Here is a 27,900-nt window from a genome sequence, read left to right as displayed (position 1 = left end):
ATGACAGCAAATGACAGCACTGTTCGCTGCTGTTGGCTGTAAGACGGCTAGCCGCCAACAAACAACCCCTCTGATTCAGGAAATCGTATTATCAGCTGTGTTTGGACAAAGTGTGAACAACAACTACACGGTGATTACGTTTGGTAAGTCACTGTATCCATGTTAGCATGATGTATTGATCCCATTTGAACACTCAGGAGCTCGTAGCTTATAGCTAGGCTAACTGCGAACTAGCAGACTGTTAGCTTAACCTGCAAACGCTTAACTTGGGTGAGGTTAGCGAGCTGCTGCTAAGTTAGCCAGTTCACCTCTTTACGTCTGTGTTCCTTTTTCAAATCACTCGTTTGGTGCAAGACACTCAACTGGTTGTGTTTGGTTGTGTCAGTTTCCTTCATATCATTTAATTGTAAGCTGACGTCACTTAGGTGTTTTATTTGTAACATCCAGATTGTCTCTGCTGGTAATCTATGCTAAATTAACATCCGGTAACAAACACTCCCTAACCCAACCCATGTCGTGTCTCTGGCTGCTGAGCTAAATCTCGGTTGCAAAGTACACAATAAAATCATAGCCCATTGTCATTTAACATCATAAATATTTAAATACTGGATATAACCCTTCACTCCGGATGCTACAGAAGTACTTTAATTGTCTCTCCCCAAATTACTGTAGTAATTATTCATAGACAAAATAAATAAATAATGTTACACTTTAAAGTCTGAACTGTATTCATATTATTTTTTGTCATGTAATGGATTACATTTTAGTTCTGAATGTTTTCCTGAAAATAACCAGCTAAGTGAATTTGTGACTTTAAACTCAAATTAAGAAAATAGTATTTAATTACAAACTCAGATATAAAGTCACCACCTTCCACTTGTATTTAGGGAAATGTTATACTTCAGTACATCGAGAGCACAGCCAGTCCAACTCCTAATTCTGATCATGTTGTGTACCAGCAGTACTAAACTTGTCTGCTCACCACATGAGGACTAACTTCTTCATGGATTGTGTTTGTATATGTTTGTCCCACTACCAATATTTGTATTTTTCTGATGCTTTGCTTGTCCATGCTGCAGTTACTGATTTATTAGTCTATGTTGTTTTGGTGTTTTTGTCTGTTTGTGCTGTTTGCTGAACTTTGTCTGCGTTACATATTAGGGATTTTGTTTTTGTCTATTTTGGGCAAAAGGACAAGGTCCGTCCCATCTAAATAGGTCCTCCACAGGGCCTGAAAGCCAGGCTTAATGTGCACATTTCCCCCCAGTTAAAAAAGTTATGATTGGAGTAAAGTAGATAATGAATGTTAAGGATACAAGGGGATTACAGTACAAGTACTGACATTTCACTTTAGTATATGATGGACAACTAGTATACAGTGTTGTGTTTATTGAAATTACATGTGTATGTCTAAAGTTTAATATACAATCCAGTTATTTGATATCACATCTAAGTGAACAAAGAGTTAAAAAAAAAAAAAAAGGTCAGGTTTGTGTGGCAATATCAGCTTTAATGTTGTGTTCTCAACTGAAGGTCAAACCTCATGATACAGGTCTTGTTCCGCCCTTCATATTTAGTTTGGTGTGGAAACAATGAAGACTGAGATTGTTGTGTATTTACCCCCACTACAGTTTCTTTAATTCAGAGTCATTCCCTCAGCTCGCCCACTTACCCAATCTGAAAAGCTGAACAAATGCTCAGAATGAGCTTTCATTTAATGTCAGTTTCCTTTACCATTGGTCTGGAAAGATTGAAGTAAGAAAGTCTGAGGTTCAATACCCAACCTGCAAGAAATTATCTGAAAGGGAAGTGTGAAGAGGATGTTGGCTCAAAACCATGAATACCTTTTGTAGAAAGTGAAAACCTTTGGATCTCTATAAAAAGTATAGAGTTTCATGTGAGTGTGTGTGTGTGTGGGAGGGGGGGATGCGTGTGTGTGTGTGTGTGTGTGTCTTAGAACATATAGTAGGAGGAGAGGGCTGTGTTCCAAATACCTTTTTCTCAGTTGTTGTGATGTGTACTTGAATTTTGAGTGGTTTTTTTGCTTAACTTTTCAAAAATAATCCTGACCTTTTTTTCATTCTTCATTATGTAAGTAGTTGGTATTTTAAATCCTCTTTTCTTTTGCCTCGTCTCTTGTGTCCTATGCTTCCTTGTTGTTATAACTATGGTGCTAACACAAACGCTATTGTTGAAATATTAGGTCTTCTTGTCCGTCAGCGGCCTTCTTTTTCCAACTACTGTTTCTCTCACAGAAAGCAGAGGATTGCAGATGACGCTTTCCCTCACACTGTATGTTGTTTGGTATCTCTTCTGCTTTCGAGTTCCTCAGCTCTCTCCATGTCTGACTCACCAGGTAGCTATAAATGGGATGGATTGTATTAAAGCTGATGGGCACAGAAGGCCACGACAAATGGCAGTAAACATCCCTGCTAGCCACCTCACAGCTAGATGCTTTTTCACTTCCTTCCAAGAATGTGAGGAATGTGTTTGTTCAAGAACACAAGTATATTCATGGAAGTGCTCCAATGAAGTACTGGTCAGCCAGTTACCTGTCAGCTGAAAACAAAAGTGATAGAAAAATGATCTTTTTTATGTTTGCCTTTTTTATTTTCTGATCTTTTAAAAGTCCTAAATGTAAATTACAATAGTTTAAAGCCCTATCCAAGTGCCCAGCCTAAGTGCAGAGAGAGAGAGAGAGAGAGAGAGAGAGAGAGAGAGAGAGTGTTATTATTGAAATGATAAAATATCAAAGTTGTAACTATTATCACCCAAACTGTAAAGCAACCTCAGCAGTTCTAGTAGGAAACATAGTTTAAAGAATAGTTAGAATGACATCGTACTTAACTGAAAATGACAGATTCTTAATGCCAGAATCTTTCAAAGGTTTTTTTAGTTATTGGCATAAATTGCACACCTGAAACAATTGGTCAATATGTGACCAAAAATCAATGAAGACCTTCCATGCCTCAGGCTGTTTCATGTTTTAAGTGAAACTGCCAGAAATGCAGGTTTTCCCAGTCTTTTAATGTGAATATTTGGTGCTTTTGTCTGCCTTTTTTAGTAGGAAAGTAGTTTGAAAATTCTCCCTTTAAAGACAAGCCAGCAGTAGATCAAGTGAGACAATTACCTGCAGATTATTCGTCAATAAAAAGAAGGACGTTTTGAAAATAAAAAGTAGACATGAACAAGACAATGAACTCATATTGCCATCTCAACCTAACTTCCTCCAGTAAGAATTCACAAGCAATACAAAACATGAACATATTTTTGAACAAGTACATTTTAATGAACTCTACTGAACCTTAAGGACATTCTCTGTTTGTTATTGTGTTGTGTTTGCAAGCCATTATAACTTCTCCTATGAAGAAATAATATCTGTTGGTAAGCAATATTGTTACACATTAACTCTGTTTACAAAAGTCTACATTCAAGGGTTTCCACAAAATGAGTTATGGTGTTTGACAAACACTTAAACTTGCATACTTGCTTATAACTGTAATGTAGTTTGTTATAAACATTTAATAAACATTTGTATATCGCTTATTAAAGCTCATTTGAAGAACTTAAAGTGAAGTATACTGATATTTTCATCATCAAGTCAACCATTGTTTTTCTTTCAAATCAATATTTTTTAAATATTAAAGTAATGAATTATCATTCAAGAGTAAGGCAGTTTACTGAAGAAGTACTAGCTATTGTGAGTTTACTGAACTAGTTATTGTGATGTGCAAAATGTATTCTGAGTTCTCCCTGTGAAGAGTGTGCGCTCTCATGGCTTCTTTTTATGTGCTTTATGCAGAGATAAACACCTAACGGTCTTCAATACTTAAAAAAAACAAAAAACGTTTACAAACGTGATCAGTTATTGACTTTTCTTGACAACTGACACTGTATATCAACCTTTTATTACTTATGAATGTTGGGCATGATCTGCCTTTTTATTTTGACCTGAACTGAAGTTCTATCCCCAGGAAGCCTTCACAGACAAATCATTTAACAGCTTACCAGATTCTTCTAATGTGAGACAGATATTTAAAAACTTACCTGTGTTTTTACAATAATTACAGACAGTTATTTATAACATTAAAAGGAGATCGGTTATCTCCATTTATTCTAGAAATGCCAGGGAAATTCAGTGTGGAGCTCATCAGTTTGTGTTTAAATCTGCATAACCAATCTGATTTGTCAGGCATATCAACACAAGTGTTGTGGTTGTCCCTTAGCTTGTGTGCAGTAACACTGCCTTGCAGCCATTCCCACTGTGAGGCAGTTTTCTCCAGTCTAGTCTCATTCTCTTCCTAGGGCCGTTACTCCACAGTTAAATCTGTGTTTACTATGTTAGCGGCAATGCCACAAAGAGGCTTTTGTGCAAAGGATTCACCAAGAAATCATTCAAATTTTATGCGTTTGGTTTGTATGTCTTGGCTGTGTATATCTGGAAAAGGAGAGGGTGATTAGCATATTCTGCTATGAAGCGTCTTCTCAAGCTTGTGAACAGGGTGCTCTGGCTGTTGTTGTCGGGCCAGTATGTGAAGCACGTGGAATGCAAATGATTTTTTTTGTATGACCGTAGCATCATTTGTGAACTAGCGTCTTACTTCCTGAAACTTTCTTAAATAAACTCCTTTTTGGTTTTATTATTCACTTCCTTAAAGTTTGGGAACCTACAGGAGATGCATGACAATGTTCTCAAGTTTGATGCATCAGAGACTGTGATATCCTCAACTTTCGTTTTTCCTGCAGTTGGCAAAAATGTAACCACTAGCTTCTTCTCTTGTCATCCACTCTGCTTCATAAACTCGTCTGTCAAGTCAACTCCATTCAACAGTTAGAATACTAGAAAATACGTTTTCCAAAAACTTGATTTTACATAACTTGTTTTGTCTGCCCAACAATTAAAAACTAAAAATGTTCAACCTTCAATGATAATAAAACAAATATTGAAATGAACCTCCTGATTTGAAATCTTGAAGGGCAAAACATCTCTATACCCAAAGTGGACTGAATGCAGCTGTGTAAAAAAAGATGTGCTGAGTACTTTATCAAAGACCAGAGACTTTCAACTTTTATTCAAAATTGTTTGTGTACTCACTTCCTCTCATTTACCTGTTTCCAATTGTATCTTGTTCCATTCTTGCTCCAGTCATTTAGCCCTCGGCCCGTGTGAGCTGGTGAAGATGGTGAAGCCAGACATCCACACTCTGGCCCACCACCTGAAGCAGGAGAGGCTGTACGTGGCATCAGAAAAGCAGCTGATCCAAAAGCTCAACAGCGATGTGCTGAAGACATCTGAGAGGCTGTGCCGGGCCGCATGGATTGCCAAGCAGCAGAGGATCAACCTTGATCGACTCATTCTCACCAGGTAAGATCCACCATCATGATATGCTGTGGTGTTTAAATGGATAAGTTCAACCTGTTGGGAATTAAAGTACAGCTCTTGGTCCAGGAGCTGGCTATTTTAGCCCAAGATAAGCTTTGGGGTCAGGAGGCTAACAACTAGCCTGGATCCTTTTTTGAAATAAAGAAATATATCTATCTAGCAGCTCTAAAGGGAGTTTTTAAAGCTAATGTTTCCTGTCAATCCATCAAATGTTGATGGAGTGTTGTCTAACATTCAGATAATGCAAAACTCTTCCAAGACCCACTGTGGTTGTACTTTGGGAGACATTTAACATCATAAGGAGAAATAGTTAAATAATCGAATGATTGTGGAACGAGAGATTTTATATAATATTTGTTAGTAATGGGAAATCACTGTTCTACAGTGCGGAGGCCTCTCCGGCTGAATGCTGCCAACATGCCAAAATGCTGGAAGACACACAGTTTGTCGATGGCTACAAGACTCTGGGCTTCCAGGAGACGATCTATGGGGAGTTTTTGGCCAGGATGAGGGAGAACCCCAGACTGGTAGCGTCCTGTCTGGTGGCAGGAGAGAGGCTGAACCAGGAGCACACCCAGGGTGTCATCCATACAGTTTTCACCTCACTTTACGGCAACTGTATCATGCAGGAGGACGAGAGCTACCTGCTACAGGTCAGCAGCCCTTTCTGTCTCTTGTGTTACACATTTACAAGACAGTTGAATAGTCTTTTGGTAAGATGTTTTGATCAACTTTCTTATTTTGACAGGTATTGCGATACCTGGTAGAGTTTGAGCTGAAGGAGAATGACAACCCTCGGCGTCTTCTGCGACGAGGAACCTGTGCCTTCAGCATCCTCTTCAAGCTCTTCTCCGAGGGCTTGTACTCAGCTAAGCTCTTCCTCACTGCCACCCTCCATGAACCCATTATGCAGCTGCTTGTGGAAGACGAAGACCACCTTGAGACTGACCCAGCTAAGGTAACAGAGCGCCTTACTCCAGCCCAGCAGGAACGCTTTGGAGAGAAGGGCTCAGATGGCTACAAACAAAGGGTGCAGGCCGCTGTGGAGGCCAATGAAGCCAAGCTGGTAGCTCTGGTCAACAAGTTTATCGGTTACCTGAAGCAGAACACCTACTGCTTCCCCCACAGCCTGCGCTGGATCGTGTCACAGATGTACAAGACTCTGTCATGTGTGGAGCGTCTGGAGGTAGGCGAGGTGCGCACCATGTGTACAGACCTGCTGCTCACCTGCTTCATCTGCCCAGCTATAGTTAACCCAGAGCAGTATGGCATCATCTCAGATGCCCCCATCAATGAAGTGGCTCGCTTTAATCTCATGCAGGTCAGTGGCACAGCAGGTTTTCTTATTTGCACAACACTTTTGGGAATCATGCTACCGTTTAGACACAGTTTACATTTCCTTGTCGTACAGGTGGGGCAGCTTTTGCAGCAGTTGGCCATGGCTGATGCTGATGCAGACCCAAGGCGGAAAAGCAGTTTGTCTAAATTTGATAAGGTGTGTGAACCATTGTGATGTTTTATTTTTTCCATTGCAGCAAATGTCGTCTCATAACCTATTTACCTGTTTGAATCTCTGTCTTTAGAGTTGTGTTGCTGCCTTTCTTGATGTGGTGATTGGAGGAAGAGCAGTGGAGACCCCTCCCATGTCCTCAATGAACCTTCTCGAAGGCCTCAGTAGGACTGCGGTTTATATTTCTCATAATCAGCTGCTTGTGTTGGTAGGTTCTTTAGAATTAATTTGGGTTCTAAGTAAAATATCAATCTATAATAAAAAAAGAAGTTTGCATGTTCCGAGTAGACCTCTAACACTGCCAGGACCACATCTTAGTTTTTGAAGAACTTCACTACATTTTCAAATTTTAAAAGTGGAACTGCAGAAGTGACTCACTTTTATTTGTTAGAATTGACACAGAAGAAGAATGTGGTCATTCCAGCTTTCATCAGATGCAAACAGCGGAAATTTTCCAGGATGAGAAATCTATGCATAAACATATCTGGCAATTTCTGTGTGCAGTTTAATTTATCCAGAAATAAGAAAAATGATTTTGGGTTGAAGGTACCTCTAGGCATCTCATTATTGATTTAAAGCTTTGTGTATCTTCTCTATTGATACTTGTTTTCATTCATCACACAATATATTTTGTCAGTGGACAAAAGAGCTCATGATTTGTACCAGCAACACCTTAGACTTACATCACACCCCATCTGTCAGGATAACTGTTGACTTGTCAATGTTGTATGTTCTTGAAAATAAAGTCTTTCACTTTCTGCCCAGGTGGACTTTGTTCGGAGCGTGATGGCCGGAGACCACCTTCGGGAGGAGGAGCACATGGCTCTAGAGACCCTGCTTGCCAACGTGCCCCAGTCTCGAACTGTGAAGAGTAACAGTCTGGAGCTTACTCCCTCCAACACCCCTCAGCTCTCCCCAGCTACTACTCCTGCTAACAAGAAGAACAGGCTCCCAATAGGTATCTGTCTTTACAGCCACTGCATTTCTGACATTTTTAAATATTGATGTCCTCCTTTGAAGCAAGCTTGTCTAGTCTTCTCATGTGAGGAGTCTTTTTGGAATATCACATTCATTTGAAACAAGTCCTAGAAAAGAGAATTGATATATGTTTTCTAATGAGAAACAAAATAAACAAGTAGAGTTGAGTGGTGATGGCTAGTGAAAGGTCTGTATTTTATAGGAAGCTAATGAGCTTCTTCTCGGCTTGTTATAAAGATAATTAGCATGGCCTGGATTGAGGCTCAATTACAGAAATGACAACCAATTAAATTACCAAATATAAATGAACTCATTTTAATTGGAATGGATGGAAAAGATGCATGGACTACCTTCATTAGCATTCTCAAGACAAATGATGCTGCAGCAACGCCCCCTTAATTAGAATGAACCACTTGTACTTGCTTTTCTGAGATATGACATTTATTCACACAATTTTGATTTTATACTTGAAGTTCTTTAAATTTCGAGATGTTTTCTTCCTTCAACTCCCTACCTTGTCCTTCTTCTTTCCTCTTTTGCTGCCAATGAATGACCAGGACAACACTTAGCCGCTATAACATCCTGGGACCCCACAACCACCTCTCTGTCTGCTCACATTCCATTAGTAACCCCTTTTGGTGGGTAGCCTGCCGGTTGTAGAGCTGGGGAATACTTAACCCATGTTGTTTCGCTCAGTTGCGTGTTAGATAACACTCATGTAGTTCATTCTCCCAGCTGCACAGCAACCTCCCTGCCTTGCCAGAGTTGCCTAGCGCTGCAGTCGTCCATATGCTCTCACCATGCTTGCTTTGCCTTGCACATTGCTGTGGCTAATTTTTAGAGCTGTAATGTTTCTGCACTGATTTTGTTTACAAGTTTCTCCTGTTTTTTTGCTTCCTCATCCAGCGGATTATGGCTTTTCATTACCAGGTAGAGAAGGGAAACAATCTTTCACCTTTCCTCCCTCTGGTCTGTGCCTAAGTAGTGGTCAAAATCAGAAGCTTTGGTGCAATTACTTCCCACAATTCTGGTGTCAATGATAACGCACAAGGCATCCACCGGTCTCTGAGGGAGTAGAGGCTAAACTGATTAGAGTGGAACAGGAAAGATGTTAGTGATTACATTGGCTGTTTTGAATGAATTGGAGGGCATGTAGTGTTTCAGAATTTTTCAAATTTTCAATCACCAAAAAAAGACCCCATATTGGATTATTGTAATCTATTCTTGATTGTATTAATGTAACGCTCAAGATGATTCAGAAATTGCAGGCCAGGCTCCTATATTTAGTTCACTCAATGTTTTTAAGAATGGATATTAAACTGCTACAGCCACAAAAAGCATAGAGCCAAAGTATGTCAGGCTCGTCTTAAAGTCGGCATGAATGTCATGAGCTGCTTAAGTGTTTTATTATTTAAGGCCTGGTAGGTATTTCAACATGCACAGAGTGCCATGTTTTAGCAAATGCCATACTAGTTTTTAACTCAAGAATGAGCCTTGTAGACCCATGCTATGAAAAAAAGTGGCAGATATCATTTAATTGATTTTCTTGAGACACCATGAACTGAGCTGTCTATGAACTGAGCTGTCTATGTGCTTTGGTGTGCGTGTGTTTCTGTGTGGCTGTTTCCAGCTTAACCAGTCAGCTGTTCACTGATATTTATTTCAGAGAAGTGTTTTTCATGCTGAAACAAAGCTAATCCTCTTTTTTTTTTTTTTTACTAACTTCTGTCTGACATCTAGAAACTAATGAACAACTCGTCTTAAATGTCACAAAGGTGATAACTTACCTAAGGAATACACATGCAAACACATGTCAATTTTGACATTTTCTTAGTGGAGCTCCTAAAGATGCTGTGTCTCATAATGCAAAAGCTATTCCCACTGCTAAAGAAACCATTTGCAGGCAACACCTTGTTGTGACATGCAAGACGAGATTTCTGGCTCTGTAGTTTTTGACTTGTTAGCTAGAGATGCTCATTTTCACCATAACTGTTTAGTTTTAAATTCCTAACTGTAACAATCATAAAATAACATTTTACTCCCATAATTTTCTTCCAACTGGCCAACAAGCAGCAGCCCGGAGCCGAAGCCGTACCAACATTGCCCAGGAGGGGGAGGCAGAGGCCAGCTCACAAGAGTCCCTGCAGGAGCTGATGCCAGAGGAGGTGCTGGTGATTTCACTAGGAACTGGTCCACAGACTGTCCCTGGGATGATGTCAGAGAATGAGGTAATGTGACTTGAATTAATGCACTCATTTGCAGGAGATGATGATGATGTTATAAATTCAATGTCATATTTTTTTTACTGCCACTGAAAGGGAGTAAGGCTTCTTAAGAGTCTGTGTCAGGCATTTTTTTAGTGCTTTGTGTGTTCTTGTAATGTTCTGAAACTGAAACCTTAGATCTTCTTTAGGACACACTCCCTGATTCAGATTGACCTTTTCCTACTCTGGCAAAAATGCAAAAAGCAAAATGCTAGTTTGCAACTATATATAATTGTTTTTTTTTTGCAGTGACAAGTGATATCTTTTTATTCAGTATTATTTTCTTCTCTTTGTGGCTCTCTAGGTTTTGAACCTTCAAATGGCCGATGGGGCCCAGGGAGACGCCCATGCTGATGATACTAAGCTGCATGGTAAACCAGACAAAACCCTGCGCTTCTCCCTCTGCAGTGACAACTTGGAAGGCATCTCAGAGGGTGAGTCGTCAGCCTGGTGGCATATAATGCTAAAATAAAATAAATGAGCTGTTTATTTTTGTGTTTTCAGAGTGGTATCTGGAAATCTAGAAAAAACAGTTTTGTTTGTTTGGGTGAAGCGTACTGACAAATAAGATAAGCAAACAAAAAAAGGCTTGGGGTTCAAGTCACCTTTACATTCCACTGTCCTTTGTTTAAGATCACAACTTCATAACTGGTTTATGCCCTAACAGCTGAATCACTGACTGACGCTCTCTTCTCATGCATGTATTCCCTTAGGCCCATCTAATCGTTCTAACTCTGTGTCGTCTCTGGACCTGGAGGGAGAGTCTGTCTCTGAGCTCGGAGCTGGACCATCAGGAAGTAATGGGGTGGAGGCTCTACAACTTTTGGAGCATGAACAAGGTGTGTGTTATGTTTCTTAGAAAATATTTGGTTTGAAGCATGGATGTATCATTTACAGGTGGTGTGAAGCAGGGATCACAGATGAAAGATATTCATGAGTCTGTCTTCTGCAGCCACCACTCAGGACAACCTGGATGACAAACTGCGCAAGTTTGAGATCAGAGACATGATGGGTCTGACGGACGATCGGGACATCTCTGAGACGGTCAGCGAAACGTGGAGCACTGATGTGCTGGGCAGTGACTTTGACCCCAACATGGATGAAGATCGGCTGCAGGAAATAGCTGGTGGGTCATGTCTGTGTTACCTGCAATCATTCACCCCCTTCATCATTAAGCATGTTGATTGATGTACACAGCCCGAGTGATCATTGCAAAGTTTATGGTATGAATTAGCTCCATGTAGGGACCCTCTCTGACTGCTGATTAAGTAGTTTAAGGGAAATGTCATCACCTTGTGGTGTGAGGGTGAAATAGCATCAAAAGGCGGGTCTTGAAGTAAGCTCAAGTAATAGAAAGACATACCCCTTTTTTCACTGCTTAAACAAAAACCCCTTACCATAAACAATCTCTTGGTATACTTTTCTATAATCAATAGATGATAAAACAGCTTTAAAGCATATAAAGATTACACATAATCAGTTTTGCTGTAATTGAGCATAATACTAATTTGTTTCTGTTTTGAAGAAAACTTTTTGGCTTTTATGCCTTTATTGTGGAGCGGACAGTGGATAGAGTAAGAACCCGGGAGGAGAGAGTGGGGAATGACATGCGGCAAAATGTCAAGGGTCGAATTCAAATCTGGTTTGCCCGATTTGTGGACAACAGCCTCTGTACATGGGGGCATGAAACCAAACAGCTAGGCTATCCAGCGCTCAATTTTTTGTTGTTTTTGGCAACAAAGGTAATAACAGAATTACTATAAGTTAGAAGTAAGTACGGTAAGTAACCAAATTCAGTGTCATTGTTTCAATCCAATTATCCTAAATGCAACCTGATCTAATATTACTTGGTGGTCGGTTGAAATACTGTATCTCAGTATTTATTACTTTGTTAATGAGTATAAAAACACAGAATTATAGCTCAGAGAATATGCTGATATAAAATCTACATTTCTTCAGTAGATAGTGGAGGGCAAGGTCAGCTTCTGCACTCTATAGAGCCATTAGTACGTGAGCAAGAGAAAGGCTGTACAGAGATAGGGTTCATCTTATGTGAAACCTGAAAGACTATAACAGTCCTCCTGTTGTTCTAAACCCTCATCTTCACATCTCTTCTGCCTGAGTCTTTTTCGTCAGAGCCTTCCCCTGCCCATCTCTCCATCCTCTCTCTCTCTCTCTGACATTCACTCAGTCCCTGCAGTCTTATTGACCTTGGTTCCTTCTCATTTGCATCCACCATTTTTCATTCTTCGGAATATGGCGTTGGGGGACTTTTCCATCATTAAGTGAATTTACAGCGATTTCCTTATGTGTTTTCTCCAAGGGATTGGGTTATGAGATGCACATTAAATATCCATTAATACCTCATTATCCCACTGATAAGATTACCATGATAATGAGGCAGAAATTCTAATTGTTTCACTTCTTGTTGTGCCACTCATTTAATCATCCACCTGAAAGACAAGTACTCTGCGCCCTACCTTGAAGACTGTAAACACGGACAGCGGGATAGAGCTCTCCCACTGTCACTGAGAGCCCTGCCCCCGCCAACATCAGCACACACTGTTGCCTGGATGCTGGCATGCATACGCATACTCATGGCGCGTGTGTGCCATGAAGTGGAATCATGACATATCAGGGGGTGAGGCTACCACAGGCCGACTTTTTGGTCTTGTGCCTTGGCCACGGACTCCCACTCACACCTGCTAGCTCTTTTCCCCCTCCTCCACATTCTTCCGCCTTGTTAAGCCACGGCTTCTCAAATGGAGATGGAGGGAGACAGTGCTGAGGACTTTGTGGGAGAGGCTAGGTTAGGCGCTAATTTGGTTGTGAGTAATGCCAGGCTTAATCAACAGCACAAAGTCATGGCCCTGGAGGCCAGGGCAGGGTGAAATATTACCATTAACCTCTGACCTTTGGCGCTGTGGTATATGGGCCTGTGGGTCCCAGCATGAAATGTATGTGACCTCCAACTCTCTCTGTGTCTCTGTATGCAAAGCTCAGTGTCTCTGAAGCCCTGACCACACAACAGTCACAGAGGGTTTATGTAGTATTTGTGCTTATCTCAGGCCTTTACACTGTGTTGTCTGAAGGCAAAGTGTAACAGTGGTTGAACAGGTTTTTAGTAAAGATGAATGGGTTATCAACAGTCTGCCCATTTAGTGCTGAAACATTCAGTCCAAAGTAAATAGAATAATAATCATTAGAGATTATGGATTTAAGATAAAAATAAAGATTTTTTTACTATTCCACATTGGCTTTGTCCAGCTCTTACATCTGATCATATGCTATTCTCTCATTTTATATCGTGATTTGAATTTTGAAATGTGTCGGTCAAATGTGCAAATTTCAAGATCCATCTTTGGGCTTTCAGAAGCATTTTTAAATGATGTGAAGGACTTAATAATTAATTTCTGAAATAAAAAATACAACTTTAAAATTACTTTAAAATTCAAATTATAATTAGTTGCACCCATAAGACCAAGCTTTGATATGTTTTTGAACAGAGCTCTTAAAATTATGAACATTCATGCATCTCATAATATTTCAAGCTTTTATGAAAGGCATCGTTCCTGTAGTGGCACTCCAAAGTTCTCAAGATGCTCATATTTAAAACCTGAATAATTTATAAGAAGTAATTACAGAATATGAATCAACACCAGAGCCCTAACAACATGCAGATGTTTTCCAAGGAGCAATAAGGTGCCTTCAAGATGACTTTCAGACTGTAGAGGGGATATTCTGCTGTTCCAACACTTTTTTATGGAAGGAGGTTAACTCTTTGTCTCTCTGCTCTCAGGGGCAGCTGCAGAGAACATGCTTGGCAGCCTGCTGTGTCTTCCTGGCTCGGGTTCAGTACTGCTGGACCCCTATGGCTCCACCATCTCAGAGACCACAAGTGAGGCCTGGAGCGTGGAGGTCCTTCCCAGTGACTCCGGTGGGTAACCAGCTTCATCCTGTTTTTGTAGACCTGCTTTGACTTTCCTTTGCTCCTGATGTAGTCTTGATTCTTGCACTTTATCTTTATGAAAGCATTACATTTGTGTTTGCATGCACATTTATGTTTCTTCCTTATAGTGGGGGTTGGAACGCCAGGTGTGGTTGCACAGCATTCCATACCAATAAATGTGTGCATGCATCTGTCATCCCATGTATGCACACTTGCCTGTATTTCAGGGCAGATCTGCTTCTGCCAGTAAAAGGCAGCTCAGTGTTTCCTTAGAGAGACCACCAGGTGTGTTTGCACCTGTGGTGGAGTGGTGGGGAGGGAAGCACAAGGACAGCAGCTGTCCTCACTTTAAACAGTGTCAGTTATTTTACATGTCTAGACATAAAGCTGCATTTCTATTGACATCAAATCTTTTATTATCACAACATTAATAACCCAGGACAATTAGTTTATATCAGACGTGTCACTGTGTCAATCTACTGGACATGTGAATACAATCTTCTAAATGAAATATTACACTTTCTTTGTCTTTACTTACATAATGAACATACAGTCCCAACTGTTATTAATGAGAGATTATGTAGTTAACTCCCCTTCTGAAAACCAGTGTTTTGTGAAAATCACTAGAGTGTTTTTATTATCAGCGTTAAGTGTTTCTTTGAAAAGCCTGAACCTTATGTTAATTGAAGTAGTACACCACTTCAATATGTGCAGTGCAGAAATGACATGCATGAGTGTCTTGATTGCTTTTTGTTCCGTTTGCTGCCCCTGTTCTGCTCGGTAATAGCACGATAGGAGACTCGCTTTGAGTACAGCGCTTGTTTCATGGCTAGGCAGCAGAAAACTACACTCTGAAGAGCACTTCAGCAACACATTATTACTAACGAGCATGCAAATGAGTACTGCTGTTAGTATGGAGCCTCTGGGTTTGACCCAACAGCTCCATTGGGTAGCCAAAGAATTGGCCGCACTAGCTTTATGGTGTGGTTTGGCAGTTATAAGACATGATAATGTATGCTTTGTTTGATTTCTCACATATGTGCCCACTTGGTTGCCCAATAATCTTTCAGGAGTGTGGGGGGGGGGTGACCATTATTTGAAACAAACAAACAAACACAAGTACATTGGATTATGAGTTTATTTCAAATGGTACTTTATTCATACTTGAATTGAAAAAAGCTTATCACGTTGTCTCAAATGTATTTTTTCTGTAGAGGGAATTTTTATATCTATTCCTTCTGTTTTTCCAGAAGCCCAAGACCTGAAACAGGAGGAGCGTCTGCAGGAGCTGGAGAGCTGCTCCGGGGTCGGCAGCACCTCAGACGACACAGAGGTCAGAGAGGTCAGCTCGAGGCCCAGCACACCAGGTCTCAGTGTTGTGTCAGGTATGAACCTTACCAACTCTTTAGCCCAAAATCCCCTAACTGCTCTGTCATTTTTATATTATCCTACTATTTCTTTTGTCCTATATAAGTAAAACAGTAATGAATGTCCCTGTATTATTAAACTCTGGTTTAGTTAATGGCCTTTTTTTCACCCTCTTTAATTCTTTTTAGAGCGGTCATTTTGCTGGTAGGTTAGTCAGCCAATATCGTGGGGTCAGTGAGAACTTTTCTGCATGGCACAGGCTATTGTTGGGTGTCTTTTTCATGGGCTCAGGTGGACACGTTTTTTTTGACACACTTTGTTGACAGGCATGAGGTAGTATCCCAGATTAAGAAGCCAGCGGTGATGTTCCTGGCTCAGCTCACAGGAAAACGTCCCATGGGATCCGGTCGATGGATAGTCTGCATCTGATGATCACTCTTATCTGTATCTCTCCTCTAACCCATGGGAGCTTACGCTACCAATTTGGAGTTCCCAGTGGGTTCACACCTGAGAGATACCATGCAGTATTAGTCTAAAGAGAAAAATGTCCTCTTTTTGTTTGTGAGAGACGTTGAACATGCAGAACATGCCCTCTCTTCTGGCTGCTGCTAAGCCAAAGTTTACTCTACTGACTTGCTTTTGTCCTGAATGTCAACACAACTGTTGTGTTGTTTTTGTTCCTCCTCGCTGCAGGGATCAGTGCAACCTCAGAAGACATCCCCAACAAGATCGAGGACCTGCGGTCAGAGTGCAGCTCAGACTTCGGGGGGAAGGACTCTGTGACCAGTCCAGATGGGGAGGAGTCAGGCCACGGTAGGAGAGTGTCACATCCCTGCTAGGCTAGCTAAGCCATCAGTCCAATGTCTATCCGTCCTACACATCATCAGCTAGAGCTATCAATTCCCATCACTTCCACAGCTGCCAAAAGGCTGTATTACAGTACTTTTAACTATTAAATAAAGAGGGTCAAATCAAATATTTGATGTTAGTCAGTAGTAGGGTGATCACAAATGGAAGCTGAGGTATTACCTCTTTTAATTAAATGATATTAACCATTTTAAATAACAGCACTACAATTTGTGTAACAACCATCAATTTAGTGAACCCTCTTGTCTTGTATGCTTTTGTGTTTTAACAGGACACAGTCTGACATCTCCCCCCTCACAGGCAGAGTCCTTACTCGCCATGTTCGATCCTCTCTCCTCGGGTGAAGGTAATTTGCACTCCCAGAATGCACTACAGCCAATCAGGCTAGAAATAATCATCATTTAATCCCTACCCTAATGTGTTGGGCTCTCAAAACAGCTTGAACTCTGTGAAATAAATTGAAAGACTGACTGGGCCCCAATTACTGGACATATTAGCTAAATGAAATGTCAGTTCAATTGGTTGATTAAGTATCTCAGATTATTTTTTACAGTCTTTGTTCTGGTGAATTTTGTTTATAGAGCAGGTGGGAAAAGTGTGAGGGAGGAATGGTCGTGGTTGTGTGTCTGTGGCAAGGTGAAGGGATGACAGGTTGAGAGACCTCACCCCAGGCTCTTTGGCACTGTCCCCTCGTCCCACTGTGCTCATGGCACGATGCTGCCAATGGAAGCTTTTCAGGAGAGAGAGTGTACCCTTGGAACAGGTGGCCCACCTATACCTAGGGCTCATGTCCCACTAACATTTCTCTTCAGTACTCCCAATTTTAGGTGTTTATACTTTTCTTGTTATAGAAAGTTAAACAAATTACTTTTTGGGAAAAAGTAAAACTCTGTGTTACAGAACAACGCTACCTGTTACTTAAGTTTTTGTAGAATCTCATCAGTCTATTTAAGGTGTTGAGTGTAGTTCAACATTGATATTGAAAAAATTAAAGAGTCTTTATGAAGCCTTTGCATTGAGCTGGTAAGTGAGTAACCTGTAGATCATAGAGAATATAATGAAAACTGATCATACAGTATACGGAGTGTACAGGGATGAATAAATGTTAATTATCTTCATTTGAAAAAAAAAAAAAAAAAACCCCATCAACTCCACAATCCTTTATATTTGGCTTTATTACCTCAGGCTCCTCCACCGGAACAATAGTGAGGCCTAAAGTACACTACGCCAGGCCTGCTCACCCTCCCCCCGATCCTCCCATCCCTGAAGCTAGTGCCCTGGGGCAGGAGACGCGCCACTCTCTCTTCATGCCTCACTGCCTGGCCCAGGCTGAGCTGGAGCACACCAAACAGCGCCACTCCTTCCCTGACAGGCTGGTTCGTAGCCGCAGCTCTGACATCGTGTGCCCCGGCCGCCGGCCCACAAGTGACCCCGGCCTTAACCGGCGGGTAGCTGTAGAAGAGCGGGACCCTGCCTTTGCCTTAGGACCGTCCTCGTCGCCTAGCAAGGACTCCCTGAAAGGAGAGGTATGTGCAACAGAGGCACACTTTGTTATTGCAATAAATGCTGAGAACAAGCATAAAGACTTGAAGATTAGGTGAAAGTTCTAGATATAATGCTTTAAAATCTGCCTGAATCATTCCATTCAAAGGTTGAGGACAGGAAAGACAGTGATGATGAGAAGTCTGATCGCAACAGGCCATGGTGGAAGAAACGATTTGTGTCAGCCATACCCAAAGGTAAGGAAACAAAGCGTTAAGGCACTTAAAGAATGCCCTCTTTTCTTAAATGAAAAATGACCTTTAATTCATCTAAAAGAGATCTGTTTGCCCACAGCGCTCCTTTTTTTCTTGTCGCAGAAAAAAGTTCTCTTAATCACAACTGACAGGAAATATCACACTTTAAAGAACTGAGCAAAAACCAATTTATAATGTGAGAAAGAGAATGATGATCCATGTTGTCCACTCCATTGCTGACGCTCTAGTTGGAAAATGATGTTTCTTGTTGTTTGAAGTTACACCAGAGACGTGTCCGGCCCTTTTTCCCTTATGTCTCGCTGGCTCCAGATTTATATAGACTTTTCAAAGCTAATCAGTCATCAGAGGAGCTTTAGCTGTGTAGATTGTATGGCTGTAGCCCTCCCAGCAGTGCTGTCAACCAGCGGCTAATGGTCATTAGATAGACCTTTCTGTCATCAGCACTGATAGATGACACATCTCTTGTTGCAGTTCTACTCTACAACCATCTCTCATACATCTGTCTGGGAAATAATGAGCTGTGCCCACACACAATGACTGCTTATTACTCTTTGAGATAATGATGTTTCTTAAGTAAACAATACATTGATATTCATAAAGTGGACGGCAGTATGCACATGGAGAAGAAAAGAGCACTGAAGCCGAAACCACCAATCTCCCATCAAATCTCTGTAGAGTCCATTGTGTGTGTTTGATGCTCTGCACGGTGACACACAGTCATGTGGGCCAGAGCTGCAGCCTGTGTGTGAAAGGCCAACCCTGTCTGTTGTGTCCCTCACAGTGCTTTATTGGACGGCTGAGAGTGATGTCCCAGGTAACGCTTCTGTGCTGTTGTCATTGAGCTAGCTTTTCCTGCTGGAACCAGCGGCTGCGTACCCGTGCTGCTTCTTAGAGCTGTAGGGCTGTGATGTGACAATGGTGTAGCCTGTGTCCCTACACCCACACTCTTCATCCATGCACCAGTTTTACCACCCTTTTCCTTTTGTACGTTCCCATCTTACTGTATAGACAACACAGAATATCAACGTAGATACACTACCCAGTGTTTTCTGTGTTTATCCAATTCTAGATTCAGTGTCTGTCTTGCTTGTCTTGTTTGCAGCTTTGTTTTATAGGATGATCATCCATATGGTTATTTACATCTGTTACAGTTTCACAGTAAGATACAGTGAGCTTGTGATATTCTGGTATGAACCAATGGGTTTATTCAACCATTTCAGTATTCTTTTGCTCTTTTTTTGTTTACTTCTTCACAACTATTTTTGGCACCACAAAACCTAAAAATTAGTGCAACCATGAAAAAAGTGTCATTTTGTTAAAGTGGTTGACAGCAAGTGGATCACGATCAGCCTCCAGTGAAAGTGAGAGTGAATTCAGTCGTTAATATGTCTCCTTCTTTACAGCTCCAATAGCAGCATTTAGGAAAAGGGAAAAGCCGGAGAAAGATGACATCCCCCATGAACGTGTCCCACAAGGTCTGTGTTTGGTTCAACAACATTTTATTTAATGTTTCCAAACACGCCTGAATCAACATGTGGATATCTTTTATGTTGGTTTCCAGTCTAATGTATTTTTTTGTACGCGTTGTTTTATTAGATGACCCAATGCCAAGACAGAACTTTCAAGCTCAGGCAGCTGAAGACATCCTGGACAAATACAGGAACATTAAGAGGACCAGCCCGAGTGATGGAGCCACAGGTGGAGCTTCCTACGATGGTACAGGAGGTCAGGAGAAAATGACACTCTGGTACATTCGACTATTGCACACACTTACAATGGTTTAATCGAGTAGTTTGAATATTGTTGTGTGTGTTGTTAGATCTTTGTGTAGAAGAAAGTGTGCACGACTCTCCCAGAGAGGACACCCTGCAGAACATTTCCACAGATGACCTCCCGGACTCAGCCAGCCAGACAGCTCAGCAGCACGGCTCCAAGTTCTCTTTCAGGTCAGAAATGTACAATTTTGCAGATCTTGTACTTGTATCCTTTGCTCTTACTTATGTTTCTATCTGTTTATGTCCCTCAGTGACGCAAAGAAGAAGTTGAGGTTGGCGTTGTGCTCTGCAGACTCAGTGGCTCTGCCAATCATGGCTCCTGCCACCACTCGCAATGGGCTGCCTGATCACATGGATTCTGAGGGTAAACAGTCATAAAATCAATATTTATAAATGCTTATAGTAACTTGCTTGTTTAGTAGCTATACACATTCAGTGAATGAGTTTTTCACCTGCTTTTTATGTCCTACCTTTTTTTCTTCAGAGGAAACTAAGAAGTACAATATTAATGCTGCATGCATGTTAGAGCTGGGACTTGAGTTTGTACTGAAACTAATGATTTAATTATTTAGTTTTAAATTTACTTGACCCAAGGAATCAGACTCTCTGCTCTGTGTCAGGAGCAGGGTACAAACCCTTAATGTTGGCTAGAATCCTACCTTCTGAAAGTGTCCTAAAGCAAGACAAGAACATCTGTATCGCCTTCACCTTTCCAGTTGCCTTCAGAGATTTAGGGAAAGGTTGAAAGAGAAGGATTTTGAAGAAAATTCCATATGGTGCTGCGAAACGTCACATTACTAAAACGTAGTACAAATAATTTTGTAACACAGATTAATACAACATTTCAGCATTTTTTCAGTAAGATACAAGAGCTCTGGTGTAGAAAAGACAGACTTTCTAAGCTTTCCTCCAAGCAGTTCTGCAGGCAGAATCAATGGTCAACAGCAAAAACCACAGGACCCCATTTTACTGCCATCAGTCACATTGTCATGTGGAGGCAGCAGGTTGATCAGAGCAGCGAGCAGAGTTGTCTAATGCCGTCTTCCTACCGTTCTCTTCTCTCAGAGAATGAGATCGTCTGCTTCCTGAAGGTCCAGCTAGCAGAAGCCATCAACCTTCAGGATAAGAACCAGATGGCTCAGATCCAGGAGACCACACGCTGCGTCAGCCGCTTCGACGCACGCACCTGCAGGAAGCTGCTGGCTGCGATTGCAGACGATTACAGGTAACTGTGGTGACAGTGCAGGCTCATTTAGGGTCTTGGCTCTGTGTTGTGATCTTCTCTGTTTAGTGCTCGGTGTTGTTTTATGCAACTACAGAGTCATGGGCAGCAATGATAAAAGATTTGGTTACATGTGTTCCTTTCAGAAAGCGGGCCCCATACATCGCTTATCTAACCAGGTGTCGTCAGGGCCTTCAGACCTCCCAGGCCCATCTGGAGAGGCTCCTCCAGAGGGTGCTCAGAGACAAGGAGGTGGCTAACCGCTACTTCACCACAGTCTGTGTTCGGCTCCTCCTCGAACACATGGAGTCAAAGATGCTTGACTTCATTAAAGGTATCTCTATATTTTCACATTGTGTGTAATCAACCCTTAGCTCAGGATTATTGACTTGTTTGTTCGTCAAGTTTTTTTGTGTGATAGCGAACTTTAGAAGGCTGGAAGTTATATTATAGCAGTCTATCCTGCTGATGTGCTAATGCTGTCCCTCTGCTTCCCTCCAGCGTTCCAGGGGTGCACAGCATCAGATGACAAGACAGCAGCAGTGGAGGATTTTCTGCGCTACTTGTACGGTGCCATGGCCCGTGATGCCATTTGGCAATATGCAAGCGAGGACCAGCTGCAGGATGCCCAGATGGCCATCGAACGTAGCGTTATGAACCGCATCTTCAAACTGGCCTTCTACCCCAACCAGGATGGAGACATTCTCAGAGACCAGTGAGTATCTGGAACGACACCAGAGCAGCACACACTCTCTTGTGCTTTGCTCCAGCCTTAAAGAATCAGTGATCATTTAAATTTGACTTTTACACTCAACCCAAATTTATTGAAGTCATTTTCTATGGTGTAAATATTCCATCGCAGAACTTCAACCTCCACTCATCCTCTCTCGATTCATGAGTGTAGTAAAAGTCTCAATGTTAATTGTTTTGTCTGTATTATTGCGTTTAAATGCATACATAAATTGAATCAGCAGATTAAAGTTTTTGCTCTAATTTGTACGTGTGCAAGTTACTTAAAATAATTTCACATGTTTCGAATATGATGTGAAGCTACTCTGTGACATTTTAACTGCAGCTTTGCTTGTTTTTTCATTATTTGAAACTTCAAATTTGAAAGTCATGGCATTTTAGTACCGCTGCCTCTTTGTGTTGCATAACTAGAACTAGAGGAACAAGATTCTTTAAGAAACCATACATTGTTGAATTGACCATGTTGAGTGTTTTTGTCTCACGCAGGCTTTTCCATGAACATATCCAGCGACTGTCAAAAGTTGTGACGGCAAATCATAAAGCCCTTCAAGTCCCAGAGGTATTTACCTAATTACTGTACATTTCCTCATCACTCCAGAACATTTATAGAAAAGGAACAGACGTGTTGGTACAGTCAGCATTACAGAGTGTTTGTCATTGTTGGGTAATTTTACTTTTGTGTTTGCAGGTTTACCTGAGGGAGGCCCCCTGGCCCTCCGCTCAGTCCGAGATCAGGACCATCAATGCGTACAAGACACCACGAGACAAAGTCCAGTGTATACTGCGAATGTGCTCCACCATCATGAACCTCCTCAGTCTGGCCAATGAAGACTCCGTCCCAGGAGCGGATGACTTTGTCCCTGTGCTCGTCTTTGTCCTCATAAGAGTGAGTACATTCCGTCTTCATACTCACAGTTTGACAGCACAGTCGGTACAAAGCTGTGTTTTCAGCTAACTCTTCAGTTTCCTTGGATTCATACCTTCAGTTTGATTACTAATTGTGTTTTGATGAATGAAGACGAAAAATAAACATGAAATTCTTCCCCAGACGACTGCTGTTTGCTAACCTGTGTGGATATATTTTACATATTTCTGATTAAAATCTGTACGGCGTAGCGTGAGCGTCTTTCAGCTGCTAATGTGAGCCCATCCCCACATCTCCTCCCCTCCAGGCAAACCCGCCCTGCCTGCTGTCCACCGTTCAGTACATCAATAATTTCTATGCCAGCCGGCTGAGTGGGGAGGAGTGCTATTGGTGGATGCAGTTCACCGCAGCGCTGGAATTCATTAAGACCATCGACGATCGCAAGTGAAGCAGAACAGCCACCTGTATGGGCAGACTGCGGGGGAAGGAGCCGGGAGACTGGGAGACTTCCCAACCAACTGCTCCCTCTGCACAGCCTCTCAAACCTGGCCCTCAGCCTGCTCTTTATTTGTATAGCTTGTACATAGCCAGAGACGTTGAAAGATTACAAAATATATATTACTGTATGTAAGTGGACAAATCCAGGTTTTAGCCGTCTGAGAAAAAAAACAGCCTTGGGGAAAAAATTGGCCAGATGTTAACTTTGAACCTGATTTAGATTTTTCCTCTTTTGTCTCTTTAGTCATGTTTCACTTTTGGGGTCTGTGTTAGGAATTGTATATAAACACAGCTATTAATATGACATTAAATCAACCTAAAAGATAATCCTATATAAAGGGACCAGACTTCCTTGATGTGATCACTGATCTTTATTTCCCCCTGAGTGAGAGGGAAGGGCTTCCAATTAAATTACAGTATAATGTTCATTAAATTCATTGTAACGTGGGGATTTACAGTGCGTGATGGTTACTGATGGGATTTAGAGACTCATAAACACTGATATTAATTCACAAAAACCATAATACTCAGAGGGTTAGTGTATCAAACAGTCGGGCAGCTTCTTTCATGAATTGTTTACTTCATCTTATTCCCAAACACGAATGTGTCAGTGAGAAATTGGACATAAGGGCCCACATATTTATATGAAATAAAATGTATTTATTTCTGTAATTCTATTTAATTCTTTGTTTATCATTTGAAAAAAAAAAAAAAAAAAATCCAATCGTGCCCAGTTGAAATGTCTGAGGCAAGCGGTGTTATTGTTATAAACTTGCTAGAAAAGCTGGAGTTAGGAAAGGCACCTTAGCGACGAGTAGCCCGTGTGTGTGTGTTGGGGGGGGGGGACGCTGGGTGGTCAGGAAACAGGGTCGAATGTGTACAGAGAAGTGGTGGCATTTTATGGAAATATTGAAAACAGTGCCTTTGATGTTGGGCGCTCTGTACATGTGTTTATTTTTAGCTTCTTTTTTTTAAACCCAGGATAGGCATTATCCCCACCTGACCACCACGTACAAACACTCCAACGGCCAACCACGCATCACCACATCACTGATTGTCAAGGCTCAGTCCCTTTAAGGCACTTCAATAAATATCCCCTCTGGTATACTAGATCCTACCTCAGAGTTGGAACCAATGAGCCTGATATCAGCCTGTATACAGTTACTGTCCTGAATTGGTTGACGACAGAGCTCTGGATCATTTTTGCACTGGGTAAAAACAGTAAAACATTCAGGAAGAAAGGGGAGGAAAATTGGATATTGAGCTAGTGTGATGGTTTGGTCACATCACCCTTAATTAACGCTCGCCTTTGTTAGCGAACAAAGACATTTTAGTTGCTAATCTGATACTTGAGATGCCACGTGTCCACATGGGCAGACTATTGGATATTAGCTCTCTACCTCCTCCTAAGTTTCAAGAAAGGGACTTTTTGCTTATGTGCACTTACATTTCTTTCTTCTTCTTTCCTTTCAATTTGGCGGGCTGTGTTATCCCAGTGTCATTGTAACTTTCCAATTAGCGTACACGCATGTCTTTAATTATCCTGGAAATGGCTAAACACTCCCCCTTTCCTGAAATCCTCTGCTTCTATTTTGACTTGCCACATGTATTATAGTTTTAGTTACCCCGTTACTTTTCTTGGCAAACAACCTGACAGCACAAAACACAGAAGGATAAAAGAGCAAATAATCAACACTATTGACTTGTTACTGACTTTATGCTACAGTGATTGGTGTAGTACGTGTGTGTGGTTTTTATCTAGTGAGCGTGTGTGTGTGTGTGAGCTGAGTGTGGGATTGCTTGACCCTCTGCCTCCTCTTGCATGAAGTCATTGGATGGTCTGTAGCTCCTCTATTATGATAAACAGTAGAATATGATTACTATCTGCCACAGGCCAGTAATTGAACCTGCAAGAGGATGCAAAGCTCCTCTTTGTGTCCGTGATACTTGCATATCAGAACTCGATGATTTATTTTGCACAAAACAGATGTGTTTTCCTGAACAAATTTACAGGGAGCAGTGCATTTTCCATTACTTCTAGCCTTTGCAGTCATTAACATGAACATATTGTGATTAGAATAACATTCGAGTAGCTAAGTTTTTCACCTGACTGTTACTCTTTCAAGCTGATGAATTTACAGGGACATCAAAACATTTTTTTTAATGTCTGTCAACAGTAGCATATGCACCACATGTTTCCATGTTTTGGCGGTGTACTCTTTGCAGCGTCTGTGTAATCAATTTGATGAGAAAACCATGCACTGGAAAATCAAGTTGCAGGTTGCATCTATGCTAATTAGGTTTATGTGATGTCACTTTAATAGGAAATACATACTCCACAAATCTGATGAAATTATTTGGGACCTGGCTTATGTTTCTCCACAGATAGCCCGTCTCTGCAGCTGCAGACAACGAGTGACGTACTGATCAAATCAACACATTATTTCTATACACGACTGTAACAGCAACTTTAACTTTAGCTCTGATTGTATGCAAAGTAAACAGGCCAAAGAGCAGGTCTGTTCCTCAAAGCTTTACTGCTCTGCTCCCTGTACAATTGAGTCGAAAGGCCAAGCAGAGGAAAATAAAAGTTTTACATCTTACATCTAATTTTACATTTAACTGTAAGCTTGCACAACTATGACATGCGGGGAAAGTCGGTTTGTCTTTACTGTGATCAATGCATTATGTAATTCTTTAAAAACAATAAAGAAGCAGAAGTTTTTCCCTTTTTTATTTCTTCTTTTTTCTTTAAGCTCTTGAGATACGGTCTTGTCTGCAGGGGGAGAATGTCGTATCTGCTGGGGGTGGGAATCACCAGAGACCCCACGATGCGATATTTTCGCGATACTCGAGACACAATACAATTCTATTACGATATTTTTACATTTTGAGATATGCTGAGAATTGTGATACAATATATTGCGATTAAGCTTTTTAACTACATATTATGTCTAATTGAACTTGAACAAGAATTCTTAATGCAACTTGTTCAAAATGAATTGTGCAACCCCTTCAGCAGTTAAAAATTAAAAAAGCACATCTAAAATATATTAAAAATATCAATGCTTGGCTGACATGAGATATAATATTGGCACACAAAATATTGCAATATTATACTGTATAATTTTTTTTACCCCACTTCTAGTGCCTGGTACTGTACTGTACACGCACAACACTTTCATTATCCCCGGACAGTTGTAGGTATATCTGTCCAACCGTTCACACAAAAGAGGAGATGGTGGAGAAATTTATGCACAGAATATAATTGTTAGTGGGGGCAGTGGAGCAGCATCATCCAATCTAGCAACCACAAATAGCAACCTCTCAGCAAACATTTCATTACTGCTGACAAGTGTACGCTGGATTGTAATTGGAGATATCCCCTCATCTAAAAGCCCTCCTTACTTCACCGCTTGCCTTCTCTAATACTCATCTTTTTTTCATCATAAACTTCTTTGCGGGGTGCTTTGTGTCCCCTGATGATATCTTGCAAGTGTTAATTTAAATTCAAATTTCGGTGTGTGAAGTTAATTAGTTGCATAAGCCAATGGCTAGATAGGCCAGATTTGGAGATTGGATCTTTTGACTATGTGGCACTTGGTTGATTTGAAAGACAAGGAGGCTTGGTTTTGTTGTCTATTATGCTGCTACACATACTGTATTATCAATGGCTATTACCGTCTTTAGCTGCAGCAATATCGCACATAATTGGTGCAAGTTGAGTTTTTTTTCATGCAGGTGATGTTTTTTGACGTGAAAAAGAAGACCATTAAAGTGGGGGATGTTTGACTCGTTTAAGTTTCAAATTGATGTCAGACAAAAACAGGCCCGAGGTCTCTCACAGATGGCTGTGGGAAGACAGATGATCAGTCCAGCGGGGCTCATGCATGACTTCACATGGTGGTCTGCTACAGTACTTCCTGGTTGCAGCGTAGCAGTAGAAGAAGTACACCTCCTGCTTAACTGAATCCTGCATCACCCACAGCCATAGGCCCACTGTAGCTTTTACTAACCTGACTCAACAATGTGAAGTCATTGAACACATCAGAAGCAAGAGGTTGCGGACTTTCTGATTAGACAATAATGTTCTCATTATAATTAAAAAAATATTCATTATAGTGAAAATGTTTTCAGTAGGCTAGCAGATCCTTAAAAAAGGCCCCTGCCGAAGTGATAATACAGTATACAAACAATAATGACATTGCAAAAGGTAGGACTACACCATTAGACGAAGGCTACTAGAATCACGTGTAACATGACTTATATTGAGAATGAGAATATTTAAAACATGTTTCTTTGTTCTTGCTAGTCATTGTTTTTAATCCAGGAATAATTTACAAACCATGCAGCCTGGGACAACAAGCACCAGCATTGCTTCACGACTGAGGATAGGCTTACATGTTGTGCACTGCATTTGTGCGCGTCTCTCCCTCCGTGGCCTGCAGATGGCAGACACACCATTCCTGTCGACGGTGTGCAGATCTGATCTGAGAGCGGCTCAGACAAAGAATACCACAGGGCACGACGGCCTGACATTTAAAACCACTCGCTGTCTGGAACTGGATCTGCTTTGTTTATGGTGGGTATTCGTAAGAAAAACACATATATTATTATTACATATATTATTGTCTCTATCATCTTCATTATTGTCTTTATTATTCTTTCAGTAGGCATATAGGCCCCTTTAGAGGATGGACATGTAACACTCAAC

General features: G+C 41.1%; 1 protein-coding gene across 7 annotated transcripts; it reads left to right on the top strand.

Annotated features, from left to right (window-relative positions):
• gapvd1 (GTPase activating protein and VPS9 domains 1) lies at positions 1-25,911 on the top strand. 7 transcript variants are annotated; one of them, XM_065964304.1, is made up of 29 exons: positions 1-143; positions 5,147-5,365; positions 5,769-6,036; positions 6,132-6,704; positions 6,795-6,878; positions 6,967-7,101; positions 7,659-7,851; positions 8,429-8,509; positions 9,945-10,099; positions 10,440-10,569; positions 10,849-10,974; positions 11,088-11,261; positions 13,935-14,072; positions 15,335-15,469; positions 16,146-16,265; positions 16,591-16,665; positions 17,505-17,845; positions 17,971-18,058; positions 18,858-18,890; positions 19,480-19,551; positions 19,673-19,801; positions 19,896-20,022; positions 20,103-20,215; positions 20,917-21,076; positions 21,220-21,407; positions 21,575-21,788; positions 22,310-22,382; positions 22,512-22,709; positions 22,996-25,911. In XM_065964304.1, the coding sequence occupies exons 2-29, from the start codon at positions 5,181-5,183 to the stop codon at positions 23,134-23,136; spliced, it is 4,449 nt and encodes a 1,482-aa protein (XP_065820376.1). In that variant the 5' UTR covers positions 1-143; positions 5,147-5,180; the 3' UTR covers positions 23,137-25,911. The 7 variants fall into 7 exon arrangements, with proteins under 7 accessions (XP_065820376.1, XP_065820377.1, XP_065820368.1 ...); XM_065964305.1 differs by having other exon boundaries at positions 9,942-10,099; positions 15,338-15,469; XM_065964296.1 differs by having other exon boundaries at positions 9,942-10,099.
• Positions 25,912-27,900: the final 1,989 nt, after the last annotated feature.

The sequence above is a fragment of the Labrus bergylta genome, chromosome 2, assembly GCF_963930695.1.
Source record: "Labrus bergylta chromosome 2, fLabBer1.1, whole genome shotgun sequence".
NCBI lineage: Eukaryota > Metazoa > Chordata > Actinopteri > Labriformes > Labridae > Labrus > Labrus bergylta.
The sequence above is the reverse complement of the archived record's forward strand: the minus strand, read 5'-3'. Positions and strand labels throughout refer to the sequence as shown.